Source organism: Lipotes vexillifer, unplaced genomic scaffold, assembly GCF_000442215.2.
Source record: "Lipotes vexillifer unplaced genomic scaffold, Lipotes_vexillifer_v1.1 scaffold1011, whole genome shotgun sequence".
Classification (NCBI taxonomy): domain Eukaryota; kingdom Metazoa; phylum Chordata; class Mammalia; order Artiodactyla; family Lipotidae; genus Lipotes; species Lipotes vexillifer.
In genome coordinates this window covers 4,351,769-4,370,744 of record NW_006787698.1, presented here as the reverse complement: position 1 = coordinate 4,370,744, position 18,976 = coordinate 4,351,769, and the positions used below count along the sequence as shown (strand labels likewise).

The 18,976-nt window shown below is 48.8% G+C and overlaps 2 protein-coding genes across 2 annotated transcripts in view; both read right to left on the bottom strand.

Annotated features, from left to right (window-relative positions):
• Window positions 1-2,084, bottom strand: part of LOC103076380 (putative protein C3P1) — a 28,854-nt gene extending 26,770 nt beyond the window's left edge. Inside the window, exons 1-3 of the mRNA XM_007460644.1 lie at window positions 2,017-2,084; window positions 1,693-1,900; window positions 54-228 (exon numbers count right to left, since the gene is read on the bottom strand). Coding sequence (XP_007460706.1) covers window positions 54-228; window positions 1,693-1,900; window positions 2,017-2,084 — 451 coding nt within the window. The remainder of the gene's footprint in view (window positions 1-53; window positions 229-1,692; window positions 1,901-2,016) is intronic.
• A 10,807-nt stretch (window positions 2,085-12,891) lies between these two features.
• On the bottom strand, window positions 12,892-18,228 carry RDH8 (retinol dehydrogenase 8). Its single transcript, XM_007460643.1, is given in 7 exon segments — window positions 12,892-13,107; window positions 13,217-13,400; window positions 13,612-13,705; window positions 14,708-14,887; window positions 15,527-15,688; window positions 18,067-18,180; window positions 18,183-18,228. Coding segments are annotated over 7 exon segments (996 nt in total).
• Window positions 18,229-18,976: the final 748 nt, after the last annotated feature.

Genomic DNA, 18,976 nt, shown 5'->3' with positions numbered 1-18,976 from the left:
AACTGGGGATGAGAGTCAGCGTCTGCCCCAGGCCAAGTGCCTGGGGGCTGTACCCAATTGCTCAGGAGTGTAGATGGTCTTGTCTGTCTGGATGAAGATGTAGCCGGCGTGGGGAGCCACCAGCACCAGCTTCTCCATTAATGCGGAGGCCAAGGTTGGTTCCCAGGTTGCCTGGATGATGACATACTGCGTTCCTGGTTGTGGCGGGTAGACCAGGCTCTCGGGAATCTGGGGAGAGATGCCCACACTCCTCAGGGCCTGCTGGGGTCTCCATCCCTGCGGGCAAAGCCCTGGACCAGATCTTGGAGAAGCAATTGAATGGGAGCTCTCTGGTTCTGCCCTTGGGAGCAAGGCCCCCACGTGTGCCGCCCAGGTTGCTGCTGAACAAGGGTATCCAGCCCAGCGCGGGGTGGGGGGTGGAGGGGGGGATGCGATCCCGTTTAGGCTCAGTTTCCCAGACTACCAGCAGAGGGCGCCTTTTATTAATTCGCACAGAGACGTTATACGGACTAATCAAGGCCTTTCTCGGAGCCCAGACGTACGGAACTTTGGGTTTCTAAATGGATAGGACATGCAAACTGGTATATATAGAATGCATAAGCAACAAGGGCCTACTGTATACCACAGGGAACTGTATTCAGTATCCTGTGATAAACCATAATGGTAAAGAATTAGAAAAAGAACTGATGAATGGATAAAGAAGATGTGGCACATATATACAATGGAATATTACTCAGCCATAAAAAGGAGCGAAACTGAGTTATTTGTAGTGAGGTGGACGCACCTAGAGTCTGTCATGCAGAGTGAAGTAAGTCAGAAAGAGAAAAATAAATACTGTATGCTAACCACACATATGTGGAATCTAAAAAAAAAAAAAAGTTCTGAAGAACCTAGGGGCAGGATAGGAATAAAGACACAGACGTAGAGAATGGACTTGAGGACACGGGGAGGGTGAAGGGTAAGCTGGGACGAAGTGAGAGAGTGGCATGGACATATATACACTACCAAACGTAAAATAGATAGCTAGTGGGAAGCAGCCGCATGGCACAGGGAGATGAGCTCGGTGCTTTGTGACCACCTAGAGGGGTGGCATAGGCAGGGTGCTAGGGAGATGCAAGAGGGAAGGGATATGGGGATATATGTATATGTGTAGCTGATTCACCTTGTTATAAAGCAGAAACTAACACACTATTGTAAAGCAATTATACTCCAATAAAGATGTTGAAAAGAATGTATATGTATGTATAACTGACTCACTTTGCTGTACAGCAGAAATTAACACAACACTGTAAATCAACTAGACTTCAATTTAAAAAAATGGATAGGACATAAGAGAAGCGGTAACTATATCCAGGCCTTGCATCTCTCTTTTATTTTGTTAAAGATTTTGTTTTGGATGTGCATCACTTTCAAAGACCTTACTGAACCTATTACAATGCTTCTTCTGTTTTATGTTTTGGTTTTTTGACTGTGAGACATGTGGGATCCCAGTTCCCTGACCAGGGATCAAACCTGCACCCGCTTCAGTGGAAGGTGAAGTCCCAACCACTGGACTGCCAGGGAAGTCCCACAGGCCCTGCATCTCTTCTCCAGTGTGCCTCTTGGGAAGTCCCTCTAGAGTCTGCCCCTCTCTATCCTTGCTGCTGACCCAGAGATTCCCTTTATGGCCACCCAACCCGGCCTGTCACCCACCGTCACTGGTGCCTGGTCCATAAAGTGGTTTTCTGGTGAGAGAACGAGCTGAACCCTAGCCACTGGCATCTTCCTCATGGGGAAATCCCACACGGTGAGGTTCACATTGAGGGGCCTGGTGAGGGGCTCTCTGGAGTCCGAGTGAGCCTGCACGTGGATGTTCTCCGGGCTGCCGACCCGCAGGACCCGGGGGGTCACCAGGATGTACCTGCCAGGAGACAAACATGGGGGCACAGGGGGACTCAAGAGATGGAAGTGATGGACGGGGGTCACATGCAGGGAATCATACAGATGGCAGATGTCCCCTCAGTTCTCCAGACTCACAGCGGCTCAGCATGGGCAACGGGACTCCCCAGAAGTAGAATCAATCCTAGGAGCCAGGGCACATCCATGGCGGTGGGAGGACAATGTAGGGCCACAGGCCACAGATGCCTGTCCTCTTGTCCACCCCAGATCTGGTCTGTTTGCCTTGGCTTACCCTGGCCGAGTTAATATCTAAATGAACGTGGGGAGGAAATTCCCATAAATCCAATGGGTGACGAGGGGGCTGCTCCGCCCTCTTCAGCCAATCCTCCACAGGGTGGGGGGCTGGGGACAGTTGCACTGAGAAGTTTTCCAGGCCCCACCCACGCCTTGGGGGCCAGGGTGTTAGGAGGGCTGCCTTTCCCATCAGCCATGGGATCGCACCCTGAAGCCCTCTCCTACCCCAGCAGGGAGCCTGGGCCATGTGGCCCTGGACATGCACTCAAGGCTTGGTTTGGGATTGGCTGGTAGGGGCAGAAGGGAAGAGGACTGTCCCCTCCTCTGCCCTTGTGAAGCTGGCGAGAGTTTCTGGGGTAGTTGTTCCAACTGGGGCAATGCAGGCATTATGTTTTCATTTCCCAATCACAGGCATGATCAGCCATATGGCATTTAGCCATCTGACCCCGGGGACCCAGTGTAGTGGAAGCTTGTGGGAAATGCATGGGTCAAAAGCTCTTACCGAGTTTCAGATCTTTCTGAGCCCAGCATGCACTGCATGGCTTTTCTCCTTCCTTGCAGGAGCCGATTACACTTGGTAAATCGTCCACTGTCTGTTGTTCCTAAATCATGCCAATCTCTCTGGGCTCCTTTTCCAACAGGCAAATTATACATATTAAACCAGGGAGGAAAACACATCTTGCTTGAAGCATTCCTGGAAGAAGACTTTCTTTGGCCTGAAATAATTCTCACTGGCTCTTTAATATGCCCTATTAAAGACGTTGAACCCAATTTGTGGTGTCTGCCCCTTCGAAGCAGGTGGGGCTGCAGACAAGTTTGTCTGGTTCTTTCTTCTGCAGTGAAGTCAATACTGCCAGCTTGGAGAGACTTGCCTATTGGAGGGACCCAGACCTCCCCAAACAATGATAATATACATTTATCCCACAAAAATTCATTAAATATTTGCTACAAGCTTGGCCCTACTTAGCATGCTGAGGACACAGCAGTGACCACAATAGACAAAGTTGCTGATTGTGTGGAATAGACTTTTTTTTTTTAATGAATTTATTTATTTTATTTATTTTTATTTTTGGCTGCGTTGGGTCTTCGTTGCCGTGAGGGGGCCTTCTCTAGCTGTGGTGAGTGGGGCTTACTCTTCGTTGCGGTGCGCGGGCTTCTCATTGTGGTGGCTTGTCCTGTTGCAGAGCATGGGCTGTAGGTGTGCGGGTTTCAGTAGTTGTGTCACATGGGCTCCATAGCTGTGGCTCGCGGGCTCTAGAGTGCAGGCTCAATTGTTGTGGTGCATGGGCTTAGTTGCTCCACTGCATGTGGGATCTTCCTGGACCAGGGCTCCAACCCATGTCTCCTGCATTGGCAGGTGGATTCTTAACCACTGCGCCACCAGGGAAGTCCCTGGAGTGGACATTTTTTGAGAACTTACTTTCTCCTTAAACCTCATAGCCTCCCGTGACTTGGGTTCACTGTGTGCCCACTTTCCAGACTCTATCTTTGTAGAGATTTGGGAAACCGAGTGTGTCAGACACAAAGGGGGTAGTCATTTATTCCTCAGGCATTTATCATGCACCTACTGTGGGCAAGACACTGTTCTCCATGCTCTATGTACACTCACAGAAGTCTCAGAGCTGAAGTAAGGACTACCACCCATTGTACAAATGAGGAAACTGAGGCCGCGAAAGGATGAGCAACTTACCCCGGGTCAGGCAGGTGAACCATGAGGATGGGTACTGCTCTTAAGTCTATGGTAAACAATCTCTTATGAGGCAAAAAATCAACAGAATTGAATTAAAGCCTGGATCAGGGATGCAGGTGAGACCTAATTTAGAAACTTCTAGAACACTGGTGTCCATTTGGGGTGGCATATTCCACCGTTTTCCCAGGCTCTCAGGGAACCTCCAGTGGTTCTGTTCAGCTCTCTCTTCGCTGGGGGTGAGCTCTCCCGCTTCACATCTTCATCCTTACACCAGGTGTCCACATCCCTGCCCCCATCCCAGGGGCTCCCAGGTGTCCAGGATGGGGGATATCCAAAGGTGAGGGGCTGCAGAGGCTTTATTCTCATCTTTCTCTCCAGTCTGGGCTCCTTCCTCAGTGCCAGTGTCGGTCTCCCGAATCTTTACCAGGTAGGTGCACCCAAGCCTCTTTGCAGCACACTCAGGCCTGCAGAGGTCTCTTGAGTTTCTTTTCTTTCCTTTTTAATTTTTTTTTTTAGCAGCAAGCAGAACTTATTTATTTATTTATTATTATTTTTTTTTGTGGTACGCGGGCCTCTCACTGTTGTGGCTTCTCCCGTTGCGGAGCACAGGCTCCGGACGCACAGGCTCAGCGGCCATGGCTCAAGGGCCCAGCCGCTCCGCGGCATGTGGGATCTTCCCGGACCGGGGCACGAACCCGCATCCCCTGCATCGGCAGGCGGACTCTCAACCACTGCGCCACCAGGAAAGCCCCTATTTACTTATTTATTTAGGCCACACTGCAATGTTTGTGGGATCTTAGTTTCCGACTAGGGATCGAACCTGTTCCCCCTGCAGTGGAAGTTGTTAGCATCCTAACAACTGGACCATCAGGGAATTCCCTTGAGTTTCTGTTTTGACTTGGAGGTGGGTCCAGGAAGGGAAAACTGCCCTTGGGTACCAATGAGCCACAGAGGAGGCAGGAGAACAACTAGTGTGGGGTCCTTTGGGATATAGCCTTGCCACCCAGTGAACTAATGGATGGAGTCAAAAATGGATGCTGAGTGAATGAGTGATAGCAGGAATTCATATCTCATGCACCTGATCCCTCCACCTCACCCCAGTCCAGGTCCCCCAAAAGAAGAATGATAAGCATTTGCTCAATAATTAATAATGAAATAAATAAAATAAATTTGAGCACCTACTGCATGGCTGCCTTTGTTGCTGGGGACACAGCAGTGAACAGGATGGAAACCCCCCCTCATGGAGTGGATATTTACTGTAGCCACGTTCACCTGGACTCTCTCTTTGAATCCTCTCAGCAATCTAATGACCCACTGACCCATTTTGCAAGTGAAAAAATCACAGAATGAAGTGTCCTGCCCAATACTGTACAGCTAGGTAAGTGAGGCACAGAGAGGTTAAGTGACTTGCTCAGGGTCACACAGCAGGTAAAGAGATGGAACTGAGCTTCTGAATCCAGGTTTAAGAGGGAGCCCAAATTAGCAGATACAAAGCATTATATATAAAATAGATAAACAACGAGGTCCTGCCGTATAGCACAGGGAACTACAGTCAGTATCCTGTGATAAACTGTAATGAAAAAAATATGAAAAAGTATATATATATAAAATCACTTTGCTGTACACCAGAAACTAACACAACATTGTAAATCAACTATACTTCAATTAAAACAAAACAAAACAAAGAGGGAGCCCAAAGAGGGTAGGAGGTTGGGAGAGTAGCTATGGGCTCCACCAAGGTCTGCTGGCAGCTGTCAGTGGTCAAGTCCAACCTCTCGAACTTGGCCATGAGAGGGCGCCAGGGAATCTCCGGCCAGATGCAGAGTAGCGCTCGGCCTCCTCCCGCAAGAATGTCATTGGAGAAGGGAGGGGACTTTGGCCTCTAGCCTAGAGCAGCTGCTGCTGCAGCTCAGATTCCGTCCGCCTTCCCCTCCCTGGGACAACAGGTTTGCAGCGAGCCCGGGGCGGGCGGGACGGCCTTGCAAGGATGTGTGTCCTCTGTTTTCACCCCATCCTCCTGGGCTTCCAGCCCGAGGCTTCCCGGGAAAGGCTGGGCAGGACCCAGGTGTCAAGGAATAACACCCATAGCCACATAACAGCGAACGTCTGTCATTGATGGTACACCTACTAAGTTCCTGCACTTACCGGGACTTTCTCTCCACCAACTCTTCCATTCTACGGATGAGAAAACTGAGGCTCAGAGAGGTACAGTTGATTGCTCTGGTAGGAGGTGTCAGGAGCTTCTTAGCGTGTACGGTATGCCGGGATGTGCCCAGTTTGGTCACTTCCAGTCCCAGCCACGGCTCCTTGGGTCATTTCTTGGTTTCCTCAGGGCTTCAAGAACTGGCTTTGCTTCCAGATCCCTCAGGGAATCGCATGCCTCCTCTGCGGGTCAAAGGAGGTTTCTGAAGGCAGTCAGAGTTTTCAAGAGAAGCTTATTGCTAAGAGGGGATAAAGAATAATTTAGCAATCATGTTTGGGGTTGATTATTGGGTCTGAAAGCATCATGGAATTTCAATGATATGTGTCCCCACATATCCGGGCCAGGGAGAACTACCCATAAATAAGAAGCTGCAAGGGCCCAGAGGAGCCTGCTCATCTCATCTAGCCTGGGGAGTCAAGGAAGGCTTCCCGAAGGAAGTGGTATTTAGGCTGAGACCAAAAAGTTTCAGTAAATTAAGAATAATTGGATGGGACTTCCCTGGTGGCGCAGTGGTTAAGAATTCGCCTGCCAATGCAGGGGACATGGGTTTGAGCCCTGGCCCGGGGAAGATCCCACATGCCGCGGAGCAACAAAGCCCATGTGCCACAAGTACTGAGCCTGCACTCTAGAGCCTGCAGGCCACAACTACTGAAGCCCACGTGCCTAGAGCCCGTGCTCTGCAACAAGAAAAGCCATGCAATGAGAAACCCACACACTGCAACAAAGAGTAGCCCCTGCTCACTGCAGTTAGAGAAAGCCCGTGCACAGCAACGAAGACCAAACACAGCCAAAAATAAAATAAATTAATTCATTAAATTAAATTTAAAAAAAAAAGCAGGTTCATGGGATAGAGAGGGGGCCTCTCTGAGGAGGTGACATTTGTGTCCCTATATGAGTTGAAGGAGGGAGACATGTGGATATCTGGGAAAGTATTCTAAGCAGAGGGAAGAGCAAGTGCAAAGGCCCTGAGATGGAAGTGTGTGTGGAGTGTTTAAGAAACAGCAAAGAGGGCTTCCCTGGTGGCGCAGTGGATGGGAGTCCGTCTGCCGATGCAGGGGGCACGGGTTGGTGCCCCAGTCCGGGAGGATCCCACATGCCGCGGAGCCGCTGGGCCCGTGAGCCATGGCCGCTGGGCCTGCACGTCCGGAGCCTGTGCTCTGCAACGGGAGAGGCCGCAACAGTGAGAGGCCCGCGTACCGCAAAAAAAACAAAAAACAAAACAAAACAAAAAAAGAAACAGCAAGGAGGTCCGTGTTCTGGGAATGGAGTGACTGATAGGGAGAGAGTGGAATATAATCTGAGCTGAATATTCAGGGATCAGATCGTGTAGGAGGCCACATCGTTGTGGATATGAATCTAAGTTAGAGAGAGAACCAGTGGAGAGTTTTGAAAAGGGGAGTGACATTTTCTTTCTGTGTTAAAAAATTAGTCTGGGGATGTCCTTCGTTCCTATGACTCGAAATCAAAAAGTAACAATGCCGATAAAGATGAATAATTCCACAGCATAAAAATAAGACCAAATATCACCACAGAAAAGTTTAAAAAAAACTGAGAAAAAGTATCTGCACTTCCTACTATAGACCCCTTAATGTTCATAATATGTAAAGAGTTTCTAAGAATTAATAATAAAATATAAACAATCCCATAGAAAAAAAATTGAGCAAAAGTTGTAGTCAGAATGTCCACAAAAAATGAAACACAAATATTCTTTAACGCACTAAAAGTCACTGGGCCTCACTCATGATAAGAGCAATGCAAGTTAAAATAAGAGAAATGTGAGATACTAATTTTTTTGCATTAGATCAGCAAAACTTTGAAAGATCAATGATGCCCAGTATGGTGAGGCTGTGGGGAAGTAAGCACGTTAACATGTGGACATCAGTCCTCCCCAGTAGAGGTGAAATTGATGATGTTCATAAAAATTACCAATGCTTAGTTTCTTTGGCCAAGTAATCCCATGACAGAAATGCTTGCACATGTGTGAAATGACGTATAAACACAAGGTTATTCATTGCAGTCATTTCTATCATAGCCAAAGATTGGAGAGAGCCCAAAGATTCATCACTACAGGATCAGTTGCATAAATTATTGTCCATCTACACAGTGGAATATATTGCAGCTGAACCAAAGAATGAGGAAGTCTTTTCAGGCTGATGTGAGAAACTCCTAAGACGTATCACTCAAGGAAAGAACCAAAGTTCACACTTATGTGTATAGTATGTTGCTTTTTGTGAAAAAGTTTAAAAAAGTGAATATTCACGTTTTTCCACTAAAATACTCCATATTTACTTTTAAAGTTGTGATAAAATATACACAACACAAAATTTACCATTTTGACCATTTTTGTTGTTGTTTGTTTGTTTGTTTGTTTGCGTTATGCGGGCCTCTCACTGTTGTGGCCTCTTCCGTTGCGGAGCACAGGCTCCGGCTGCGCAGGCCCAGCAGCCATGGCTCACGGGCCCAGCCGCTCCGCCGGCATGTGGGATCCTCCCGGACCAGGGCACGAACCCGTGTCCCTTGCATCAGCAGGCGGACTCCCAACCACTGCACCACCAGGGAAGCCCTTGACCATTTTTGAGTGTACAGTTCCGTGGCATTAAGTACATTCATATTGTTGTGCCACCATCACCACCATCCATCTCCAGAGCTCTTTTTATCTTCCCAAACTAAAATTCTGTCCCCATTAAACACTAACTCCCCATTCCCCCTTCCCAGCCTCTTTGAACCACTATTTTACTTTCTGTCTACGAATTTGCATACTCTAGGTACCTAATATAAATGGAATCACGCAATATATCTGTCCTTTTATATCTGGCTTATATCGCTAGGCATAATGTCTTCAAGCTTCATCCATGTTGTAGCACATGTCAGAATTTCCTTCTTTTTAAGGCTGAATACTATTCCTTTGTGTGTATATACCACAGTTTATCCATTCATCAGGGTTTTTTTTCCTTGTATAATCAGAAAGAAAACCTGGATAAATAACTCCTGCAAGTTATAACAGGCAGTGGTGGGGGATCAGGAATTGGGCAGTTGAGGAAAGATGAGGGTAAGAGAATTGTTTAAAAAATATTTCTTCATATATATTTTTTTATTTTTAAAAGCACTGTGAGGGCTTCCCTGGTGGCACAGTGGTTGAGAGTCCACCTGACGATGCAGGGGACACGGGTTCGTGCCCCGGTCCGGGAAGATCCCACATGCCGCGGAGCGGCTGGGCCCGTGAGCCATGGCCGCTGAGCCTGCGCGTCCGGAGCCTGTGCTCCGCAAGGGGAGGGGCCACAACAGTGAGAGGCCCGCGTACTGCCAAAAAAAAAAAAAGCACTGTGAATGTTTTACCTCTTTGAAATATATTTTTATATCTATAGGCAGGGAGGAAAATGCCAAAGAGGAGGAGGCTGGTGCAATATTCCAGGTGAGAAATCATGGTGGTTGGAGTAGGTTAGGGGCCAAGGAGGTGTTTTGAAGTGGTTGGTTCTGAATATACTTTGCAGGTCAGGTGAACAGGATTTTCTGATAGATTAGCTGTGAGGTGTGAAAGACAGAAAGTAGAGACGACGCCAAGATTTTTGGCTTGAGCAGCTAGGATGTAAAGATGAGGTGGTGGGGGCACGAGTGTAGAAATAAAGAGTCAAGGGTTAGCTTGTTATTATCACCTTCTGAGCTTTGGCCAATCTCTGCTGGTCACCAGTAGCATCCACCTGGAATTTAATAACAGCATCCCTCCCCACACTGCATTTGTTTTTATAGTTGCCATCTGGATTGATGATGATTCTTCCTTATATGCAACAGAAACTGACTCAGTGTGATTTAAGCTGCAAAGGAATTTCTTGGGTAGATCCTGAGGGCTCACGGAATCACCAGCCTTGGAAGATTGAAAGGGACAAAGTGGTAGCGCAGGGCAACAGCTAAGATCACCGCTTAAATCATCCCCCTGAAACCAACCAGAGGCTCTGGCTTTTGCTGCCAACGCTGGCAATGCCACGCTCCTGTTCCTTCTGCTACCTCCTCTTCCTGATCCCTTCTGTGGGTGGCCAAATCTCAATTCTAAATCCTGTGCATCTGCAGAGTGGAATCAGGGTCACATGCTCACCCTCTAGCTGCAAAAGAAGCTGGGAGAGAAGGCCTGGTGTTTTCTTGCACCAAGAGTCTATACGTAGGGGGTTTGGATGTCCGCGCCACCTGCAAATAAATATCGAGTTCAGCTTCACTCATGGTGGGTATGATGGCTTTTTCTTCTTGGTAAGGAGATAAATGTGTCTTTTAAAATAAATTATTTAAAGGAATTTTAAAAATATTTTTTTCCAAATTTAATTTTTATTTTTTATTGGAGTATAGTTGATGTACAGTGTTGTGTTAGTTTCAGGTGTATAACAAAGTGATTCAGTTATACGTACACATGTAACCATTCCTTTTCAGATACTTTTCCCATATAGGTTATTACAGAATATTGATTAGAGTTCTAAAGGATTTTCTTTTTTTTTTTTAAAGCAAGAGAATGCTGGACATAAAATTCAGGACAGTGGAGACCTTTGGGGTGAGGCAGACAGTGAATATCGATAATGTTCTAATGGTAGAGTCTGATGGTGGGCTAGTGTGTATGCATTTTGCTCCTCTGCTCTGTCAAGTGCATATGTTACATCAGTCAGTATCTTGGATGGAAAGAGACAGCACACTCACAGTGGGTAATCTGGGAAGTGATGAAAACAGGAACAATGGTTAAGGGAAGAGTCGGGGGTGAGGAGACATGCCGCCCTGCTGGCAACCGTTGGGTCCCATCACCATCTTTAGTTGAAAGGGGCAAAAGGAGGGAGTGGTTCTCAGAAACTGGAGCTGGGGCTGAGACAGAGGGATGCTGCGAATCCACAGTGACCTGCATGGAAGGAGCGTGAGGGACAAACACCGTGGCCTTTCCCCTCCCACTGGCAGAACCCAACATAACCGGAAGCCAAAGGTGGAGGAAATTGATTGATGTAATCCTGGGGTGAGCCTCCTGGGTAAAGACCTCTTGCACATGTGCATTTCATCTATTCTTTTAAAAAATTAATTTAATTTAAAAATGGACACAGGGAACTCTACTCAATACTCTGCAATGACCTATATGGGAATAGAATCTAAAAAAGAGTGGATATATGTATATGTATAACTGAATCACTTTGCTGTACACCTGAAACTAACACAACGTTGTAAATCAACTATACTCCAAAAAAATTAATTAAAAAATCAATATTCAGGTCATATGAAATAAAATTACTGGGATAGACTCCAAAAAAATAAAAAATAAAAATTGAGATATCATTCATATACCATAAAATTTGCCCTGTTTAAATGCACAATTCAGTGGTTTTTGGTGGATTCATAAACTTGTGCAACCATCACCACTATTTACTTTCAAATATTCTTTTTCAGGTATTCCAACATTGCTTCAAAAGTCCAGTATGGAAGAGGGGAAGGGAGGAGTTGATTTGAAAAAATATTAAATAACCCCCATTATCTCTGCAATGACTCAAAGAGACCTCTTCTGAGGGTCCCGGACTCAGTTTCCCTTTTCCTAGAAAAGATCACGAGAGATCCCTAAAGACCAGCATAGACTGAGTTGGACAGCCCCAGACTCGATTCCTGCCCCTTCCCCTAAGCCCCTGGCAAATGGGGATGTTCTGAGTGGCTTCATCTCATAAAACTGCAGAGCAAACATTAATTAAAAAACTTTGCCCAGGGCTTGGCATTCCAAGGTCTGAACACAAAGCACAACAAAAACTGCAAGTGAAATGAAACAGTCCAGAGGACTTTCGTTTCAGCACTGTTATTGCTAACCCTGCTTGGTAGATGACATCAGGGGAGTCACCTGCCTGGGGCCACCCACTGAATGAGAGGAAGAGCCAGCATTTATGCCCAGAGCCCATTCACTTCAAAATTCTCAAGAGGAGGGCCAAGAAATTTAGGGACACTGTCTCAGGAGTTCAGAGTTGTAGCATGTGTCAGAATCGCCTTCCTTTTTTTTTTTTTTTTTTTTTTTTTGGTCCGCGGGCCTCTCGCTGTTGTGGCCTCTCCCATTGCGGAGCACAGGCTCCGGACGCGCAGGCCCAGCGGCCATGGCTCACGGGCCCAGCCGCTCCACAGCATGTGGGATCTTCCTGGACCGGGGCACGAACCCGCGTCCCCTGCCTCGGCAGCCGGACTCTCAACCACTGCGCCACCAGGGAAGCCCCGACCCTATTGCTTTTTAATTTTTTATTTAGATGTAAGAAATTGAACTTCATTAAATACAGTGATTGCTAGTGGTTACAAATATATATTTTGTGAAAAAATATACATACATTGCTGGTGTATGCACAAACACATTTTACTGTTGGAGTATGTGACCAGAAAAGTCTGGAGACCCCTTAGTGAAACCAGCTTTGGCTGTGTGTATAGGCGGGGAGGAGGGATGGTGATGTTTGGATCATCCCAGAATCCACAGACCGAAGATAGCAAAGTCCAGAGGTTGACTGAGGCAGTCTATCTCATCCTTCAAGGTCCAGCAACAATGCCCCCTCCTCCAGGAAGCCTCCCTTGCCTTCCCAGACACAACTCCAGCTCTCTGATCTGGGCTCCTCAGCCCAGGGTTCCAGAGTCCCAGGGTCCCCTCTCTCTGCCCCAGCCCTGACCGCAGAGGGGTCTGTGTCTAGAGGCTGAGGGATCTCTGGGGTCCCAGCCCAGGCACAGAATGGGTCAAGCAGAGTTTGCTGAATGAATGAATGAATGAGTGGATAGTCTGTATGGCCTGAGATGGATGTGAACCAAAGAGGCTTGGCTGTTCAGGGGTGAGGAGGGTTGGGTGAGGCTCTGCTCACCGGGGCCACACTGGGGTACGGAAGCAGCTGCAGGCCAGACATCGAAGGCCAAGGTTGAGGAGGCGTGGCCAGCGGAAGAGCAGGCGATGGGAGGTTTGCACATACAGGCTGCCGGAGGGGTCCATGGCTTTGAGGGCGGTCAGCGGAGTGTAGCGGGCGTTGGTCTGTCTGCGCAAGGGTGGTCTGGCTGAGCCGATGACCTTGACAATTACCTGCGGGGTAGAGCCCTGAGCTTTGGGACCCAAGGAGAGGGGGTTTCTGTAGGAAGGGGCCCCCTCACATACCTGAGCCATGTCCTGGGGCTCTGGGGCCCCCACTCACCTTGGCCACATCCTGTGGGCTCTGTCCCACAGAGTGAAAGAGCTCCCTGGAGGCCGGGAGGTACAAATCCCGAAAGTAGCTCAGGGTGTCAGCGTCAGTGCCTGGGAACTCGGCTGTGGAAACCTGCTCCAGGAGCTTCCCTTCAAATTCGGTGGCCACTGGGCCCGGCTCCACCAGGGAGATGCTGGGAACAGGGGTAGGGGGAGAGGGTCTTGAGCCCCAACACACTCGCTGTCCCATTTTGCCCATTACTGTCCATCTTTCCTCTTCACCCCGCTGCTTCTTCCATCGTTGTTTCATGCCTCCTTGCTCCCCCATCTCCTCGCTACTCCCCTTCCCTTGTCTGTCCCATCACTGCCTTCATTCCCCTGTCACTGTCCAAGTGCCCGCCTCACAAGATGTTGAACTGCAGCAGCTGGACAGCCAGACTCTCGAAGAATCCCTCCATGGCGAACTTGGAGGCCGCATAGACTTCATTGAACACGACACCTGAGAGGATTACAGGAAGGTGGGCTCTTTGGGGGTCTGGGTGATGGGCTTTGTAGGTCCAGAGGGATGGGGTCTTGGGAGACAGAGCAAAGAGGATTTAGGGATCAGAGCATATCTGGGGCCAACCCGATGGATGTATGTGATGGGAGCATATGGGGTCAGGATGAGGTTGTCTTGGAGTGCCAGGTCCCACCTCTTCCTGGCAGTGTTCCATCCACCCTCAGCCCAGGGAACTCTCCTATTTCCCTCTATCCTCAAAACCCTTGGGCCACTTGGGCGTAGGATGCCCAGGGTCCCCAAGGGCAAGTGCCATTTACCAAGGTCTTTACTGGTCCCTGTTGAGCAGTGAATGTGTCCCCCTCCCTTCCAAGATCAGGAGATTCAGCTGGAAGAGAGGCTGAAGGGATGGGGCTGAGTAAATGCAGCTTTTCCATGACAGTGTAACAGGTAGGGTGGATTCCTTAGGGGACTGCTGGGGAGGGGGGCAGATACGAGGAAATTTCCAGGGAAAGGAAGGGAGTCTAGAGAGGTTCAAGGAGGAAGGACCCGGGAGAAAGGATGGCAAGTAGATGGCCTCCATAGTAGGCCCATAGCAGACATCATTAGTCGATCTCTGCTCTTTTTCCTGCAGAACTGCAGAATCCCAAATCCAGACATCTCTGGAGCCTGGTGGGAGGTGTTTGGCAAGAAGGAGCCTCAGGAGGAGTGCTGATGGTTCCTTTGAGTTTTGTGGGATGGTTGGAAGAAATTTTTGGAGGTTTCCAGAAGTGGGGTTGAAAATGAATGTGGATGGCCTTTGGCAGCATCTATACCAGCCCTGTCTACTCCTGTACCATGGTAGACATAGTTAATCTATCCCAGAACTTTTTCCTTCTGAGCTTCAGGATGCTTCTCAATGCAGGTGTATTTAGGGAATATGAGCTAAAACCTAGTTGCCATCCTTCCAGCTGGGGAAGGGTCAGACGCTGGGAGGATTCCCAGGGGTGCATTCCCAGGGCTCACCTTGCAGCCCCATGACACTGCTGACCACCACGATGTGGCCCTGTCGTCTCCTCTTCATGCCAGGAAGTACAGCTTTGACCAGACGGATGGCCCCAAAAAAGTTGGTATCAAAGACGTTCTGCATGGCAGCTAGGCTGAGCCCCTCCAAGGGCCCCACCAGGCCCACTCCAGCATTATTCACTAAGTGGGTAGGGCTGAGGGTTACTCTGAAGTCCCCCAACCCTTCTAGTGTCACTCCCCCAGGGACACTCCCTAAATTATCCCACCCCTCCCCCACTCCAAGTTCAGGGCTAGTCCAAGGTATCTTGGGCAGACAAATGTGTAGCATTGATAATCTTTAAATATAGTTCAGCATTTGTTATAGGGGACTCTGAGCCCTGGGTGGGGAAGAGGGCTGCTGGGAACAGCCTCCACTTTAATGCATGAGCAATTCAGCTCTGACCCCAAATTGCATCAAAACAGCCACACCCTTCTCAGAAGACCGTTTAGGGACCATGAGTTGCTTCTTCATCATGCTCCTTTCCCACAATGACTCATCAAATTAATTTTCCCAACCACATATGGTTTTCTCCATATGTGAGAATTTCTATTTGATAAAATCCACCCTATCCCCAGGTCTCAGTATATTTCTTATATCTCTAATAAACTGAATGGTATCCTGGGCTCTTAGCCAACTGATCTACCCCTTCTCTCCAGGGTCAGAGGTTATTAGGGAAACAAGAGAGTTAGTGCTCAGACACTGGAAAGAACTTGCTGTGATAAGGATCTATGCTTAGGCCAGGGAGGGGGCGAGTGACCCCAGGGGATGCTCAGACTCACCCAACACGTCCACTTCCCCTCCCTGGATGCAGCTGAGACACTGGGCCACTGACTCATCACTGCACACGTCCAGCTGGGCCACGGTGAGGGTCTGACCCAGAGCCTCCCCAGCAGCTGCCTCCAGTGTCCCCTTCTTTCCCAGGTCCCTCATGGTGGCCACCACTGGGGACAGAGAACAGAGTTGGAGCAGGCACTAGGTTCCTTTACCCTGTGTGTGGACTTACATGTTCCTGTGATATTTTGCATGAGTAGTCACAGAGGAATGGAGACCCACAGATTTATACACCTACATTTTCCATACAACCACAAATGCATACTTGGGTACAGATATTTGTATATACTTCCATCCATCCATCCACTCATCTAGCAAACATTAATTGAGCATCTATTACACCCTATGCGCTATTCTAGGTGCTGAGGCTATTGCATGAAATAAGATAAAGTCCCTGCCTTCACAGAATTCAAAACCAGTAGGTAAGACAATAAAATAAATACAGAACAGATGGCTTGAGAAAAGAAATGCATGCACACCTAAAGTCAACATATGTGCAAATATGCACATGCAAGTATGAGTAGCCCCATTTACATCATCAACGTAGGTTCCAATTTATTGAACACCAGATAATATGCTAAACACATTTATAAACACTAACTCTAATCCTTACAAGAATCCTATGATTAGGTCACTGACTTATTTTCCAAAGATGGCCTCAACATCTTTTATCACACATGCTGTTCTAGAACCTAGCTGCTCACCCATCAGCCCATGAAATCTGATTCCTCTCCCCTTGAATCTTGTGGCTAGCTGGGAATCAATAGACGATGGTAAAGGTAACCCTGTGTGGCTTTTGAGATTAGGATGGAAAAGATGTTACAGTTTCTGCTTTGCTTGCTGGAATACTCACTCTTGTAGGCTTCAGCCACCCTATAGCAGCCCAGCTGTCCTGAGGCCACCATGCTGGGAAGAAGCCCAAGCTAGCCCAGATAGAAAGACCACATGTTCCAGTCTCCTCTGTGAGCCTTTGACCCTGAGCCCGAAGTGCCCAGCTGAGCCCTTCCAAATTCATGACCCTTGTAAACCATGAGACATAGATGATTGCAGCTGTTTTACGCCATACATTTTGGCGTACAGCTGTGTACGCCATACACCCCATGCATTTTGGGGTGACTTGCTTTTAACAATAGTAATCAGAACATGTAGGCAATATTATTATCCCCATTAACACACTGAGGCTCAACACAGTGAAGTTTTTTGCCTGCTCCAACCCCTAGCAAGTGTGAGAACTGAGATTTCAACCTGGGTTCGTTTGAGTGCTGAGCTCATGCACCTGTACACATGTTTGCACCCACCCCCCCAACGCCTGCACCCACAATCACGCACACATTTGCATGTTGTCTGTGAGCCCAGGTAATTCACAGGTGCTGCACACACGAATGGGACCACATGCATCTACATATAGTGACAAGCATGGGCCCAGGGGCTGGGCTACCTGAGTTCAGATCCAGACTCTGCCAAGTTTCAGCTTGGGCAAGGACCTTTGGCAGTCGGTGCCTCAGTTTCCTCATTTCTAAGATGGGGCAAATGATAGTGTCCACCTTTTAGGGGTGATGTGGGGATTAAATGACTTTCTATATGCAAAACACTTAGATGGAAGCCTGGCACATTGCAAGCAGTCAATAAACATCATCCTTCAGCAGTGTTAGACACTCATCTGCCAGCCCACAGGGACACACACTGCACAATTGCCTCTCTGCACACTGGCACCCAGACTCTCACACCCAAAGCTGTGCATGTCTCTAAGACAGAGGGTAGAGGGCTGGGAGAAGCAACTCTGCCAACTGGGGCAATGCCCTCACCCCTGCATCCTCCTCTTAAGTAATGGCCCTTTGCTTACTTCGACTCCACTGTGCTCTGGGTCAGAGGTTCCCATGGGTGGGGTGCAGATTGGGGCTATTGATCCCAGAGTGGCAGGGGGCCGAGTCTCTAGACCTAGAGCCCCCTCCTCCTTAAACCCTCAAGGTCAGGGTCACTTAAGAGGCTTATCTTGGAGCATTAATCTGAGGGTGAGTGGGGGTGGGGACTCTTAGGGAATGACTAAGTGAAACCTCAGAGAAGCCCTCTCCAGCCAGCCCTTCTAAAAATAAATATCACCCACCCCCACCCCACTTGCTTTATTTTGCTTCTGACCACTTATCTGCACTAGCCACATAATACGATTTAAAAATCTGTTTATTGTTTGCTCTCCCTCACCTCCCCCACTACATCACTACCTAGAACAGAGATTTTTGTCTATTCTGTTCGCAGCTGTGTTTCTAGCACCTAGAATCTGGCACCCAATGGGTGCATTAGAAATATTCTTTGGATGAGGGGATGATTCACAAGCAGAGGTGGGAAGGGGGCCTCCGTGTGCCCTGGGTCCTCCCCAAGCCCGCAGATGCAGTCGAAGTCATGGACTAGTGGGACTAGTACTGGGAGAGCTAAGGGTCTTGGGAAGCCATGCCCACCCCTGTCCTTCCCAGCCTCACCCTGGTCCCCTTACCCTGGTAGCGCTGCCTGGGGTCACGAGCCAGCTGCACTGCGAGCTCCAGGCCAATTCCCGAGGAGCATCCTGAGATCAGTACAGTCCGGGGTGCGTCGGCCATGTTGATCCCTTTCTGGACGCGTGACCTCTGCTGGCCAGCACCTGACTCCCGCCACCCATCCTCTGCTCATCTGCCCCCTCCTAAGCACACCCCACCTGCAGGATGAACGGGCCCTGGGAGCCCTCAATTATGAACTGACTTTGGGCAGGCAGCTGGGGGGAATCCCTTCACTTCAATATAGTGCCTTCCTTTCATCTGTCAAAAATGTCCTCTCTGCTGCTACACTCAAAAGTGGGGGCTTTTGTTATGATGATAAATTATCCAGGGCTGGGGGGAGTTTCAGGCAGTGTGGGGAATAAGTGGAGGTGTTCTCTTGCTGTCTGTACTCTGGGCAAAGGATCTGTGATTGGAGAGAGGTGACCGAGAGTATGGTCCCAGAAGGGTCCGTTCAAAGAGAATGGGCAGAAATGTCAGAAGGTGCGATTAGACTATAGGAAGAACTTCCCAACAGACCAAGGCAGGGCAGGAACTTCATGAGTGTTGTAGCTAGAAAAGTCTTAGTCTCTGATGTCCCTGGAGAGAAAGCAGGAGCAGCTTGGGGAGATTCCCTCTCCTCTCCCTCCTCAGGGCCCCCCTCCCCCTCAGGCCAGATGGGGCCCCACCCCCTCCTCCCTAAGGACACAGAGTCTCTTTGTCTGAGGAGCCAGAGGCTGGGAGGGAGACACTGCCGGCTTCTCCCTCTTGGCCTCGGGGCGGGGCAAGTGGGCAGTTCAGGGCCCGGGATATGCCCCTTGGGTTCCTCCCTGCGGAAGCTCCTTCAGATCCAGCATGTCTGTGCTTGTTCAATTGCACAGACAGCTCCACCTG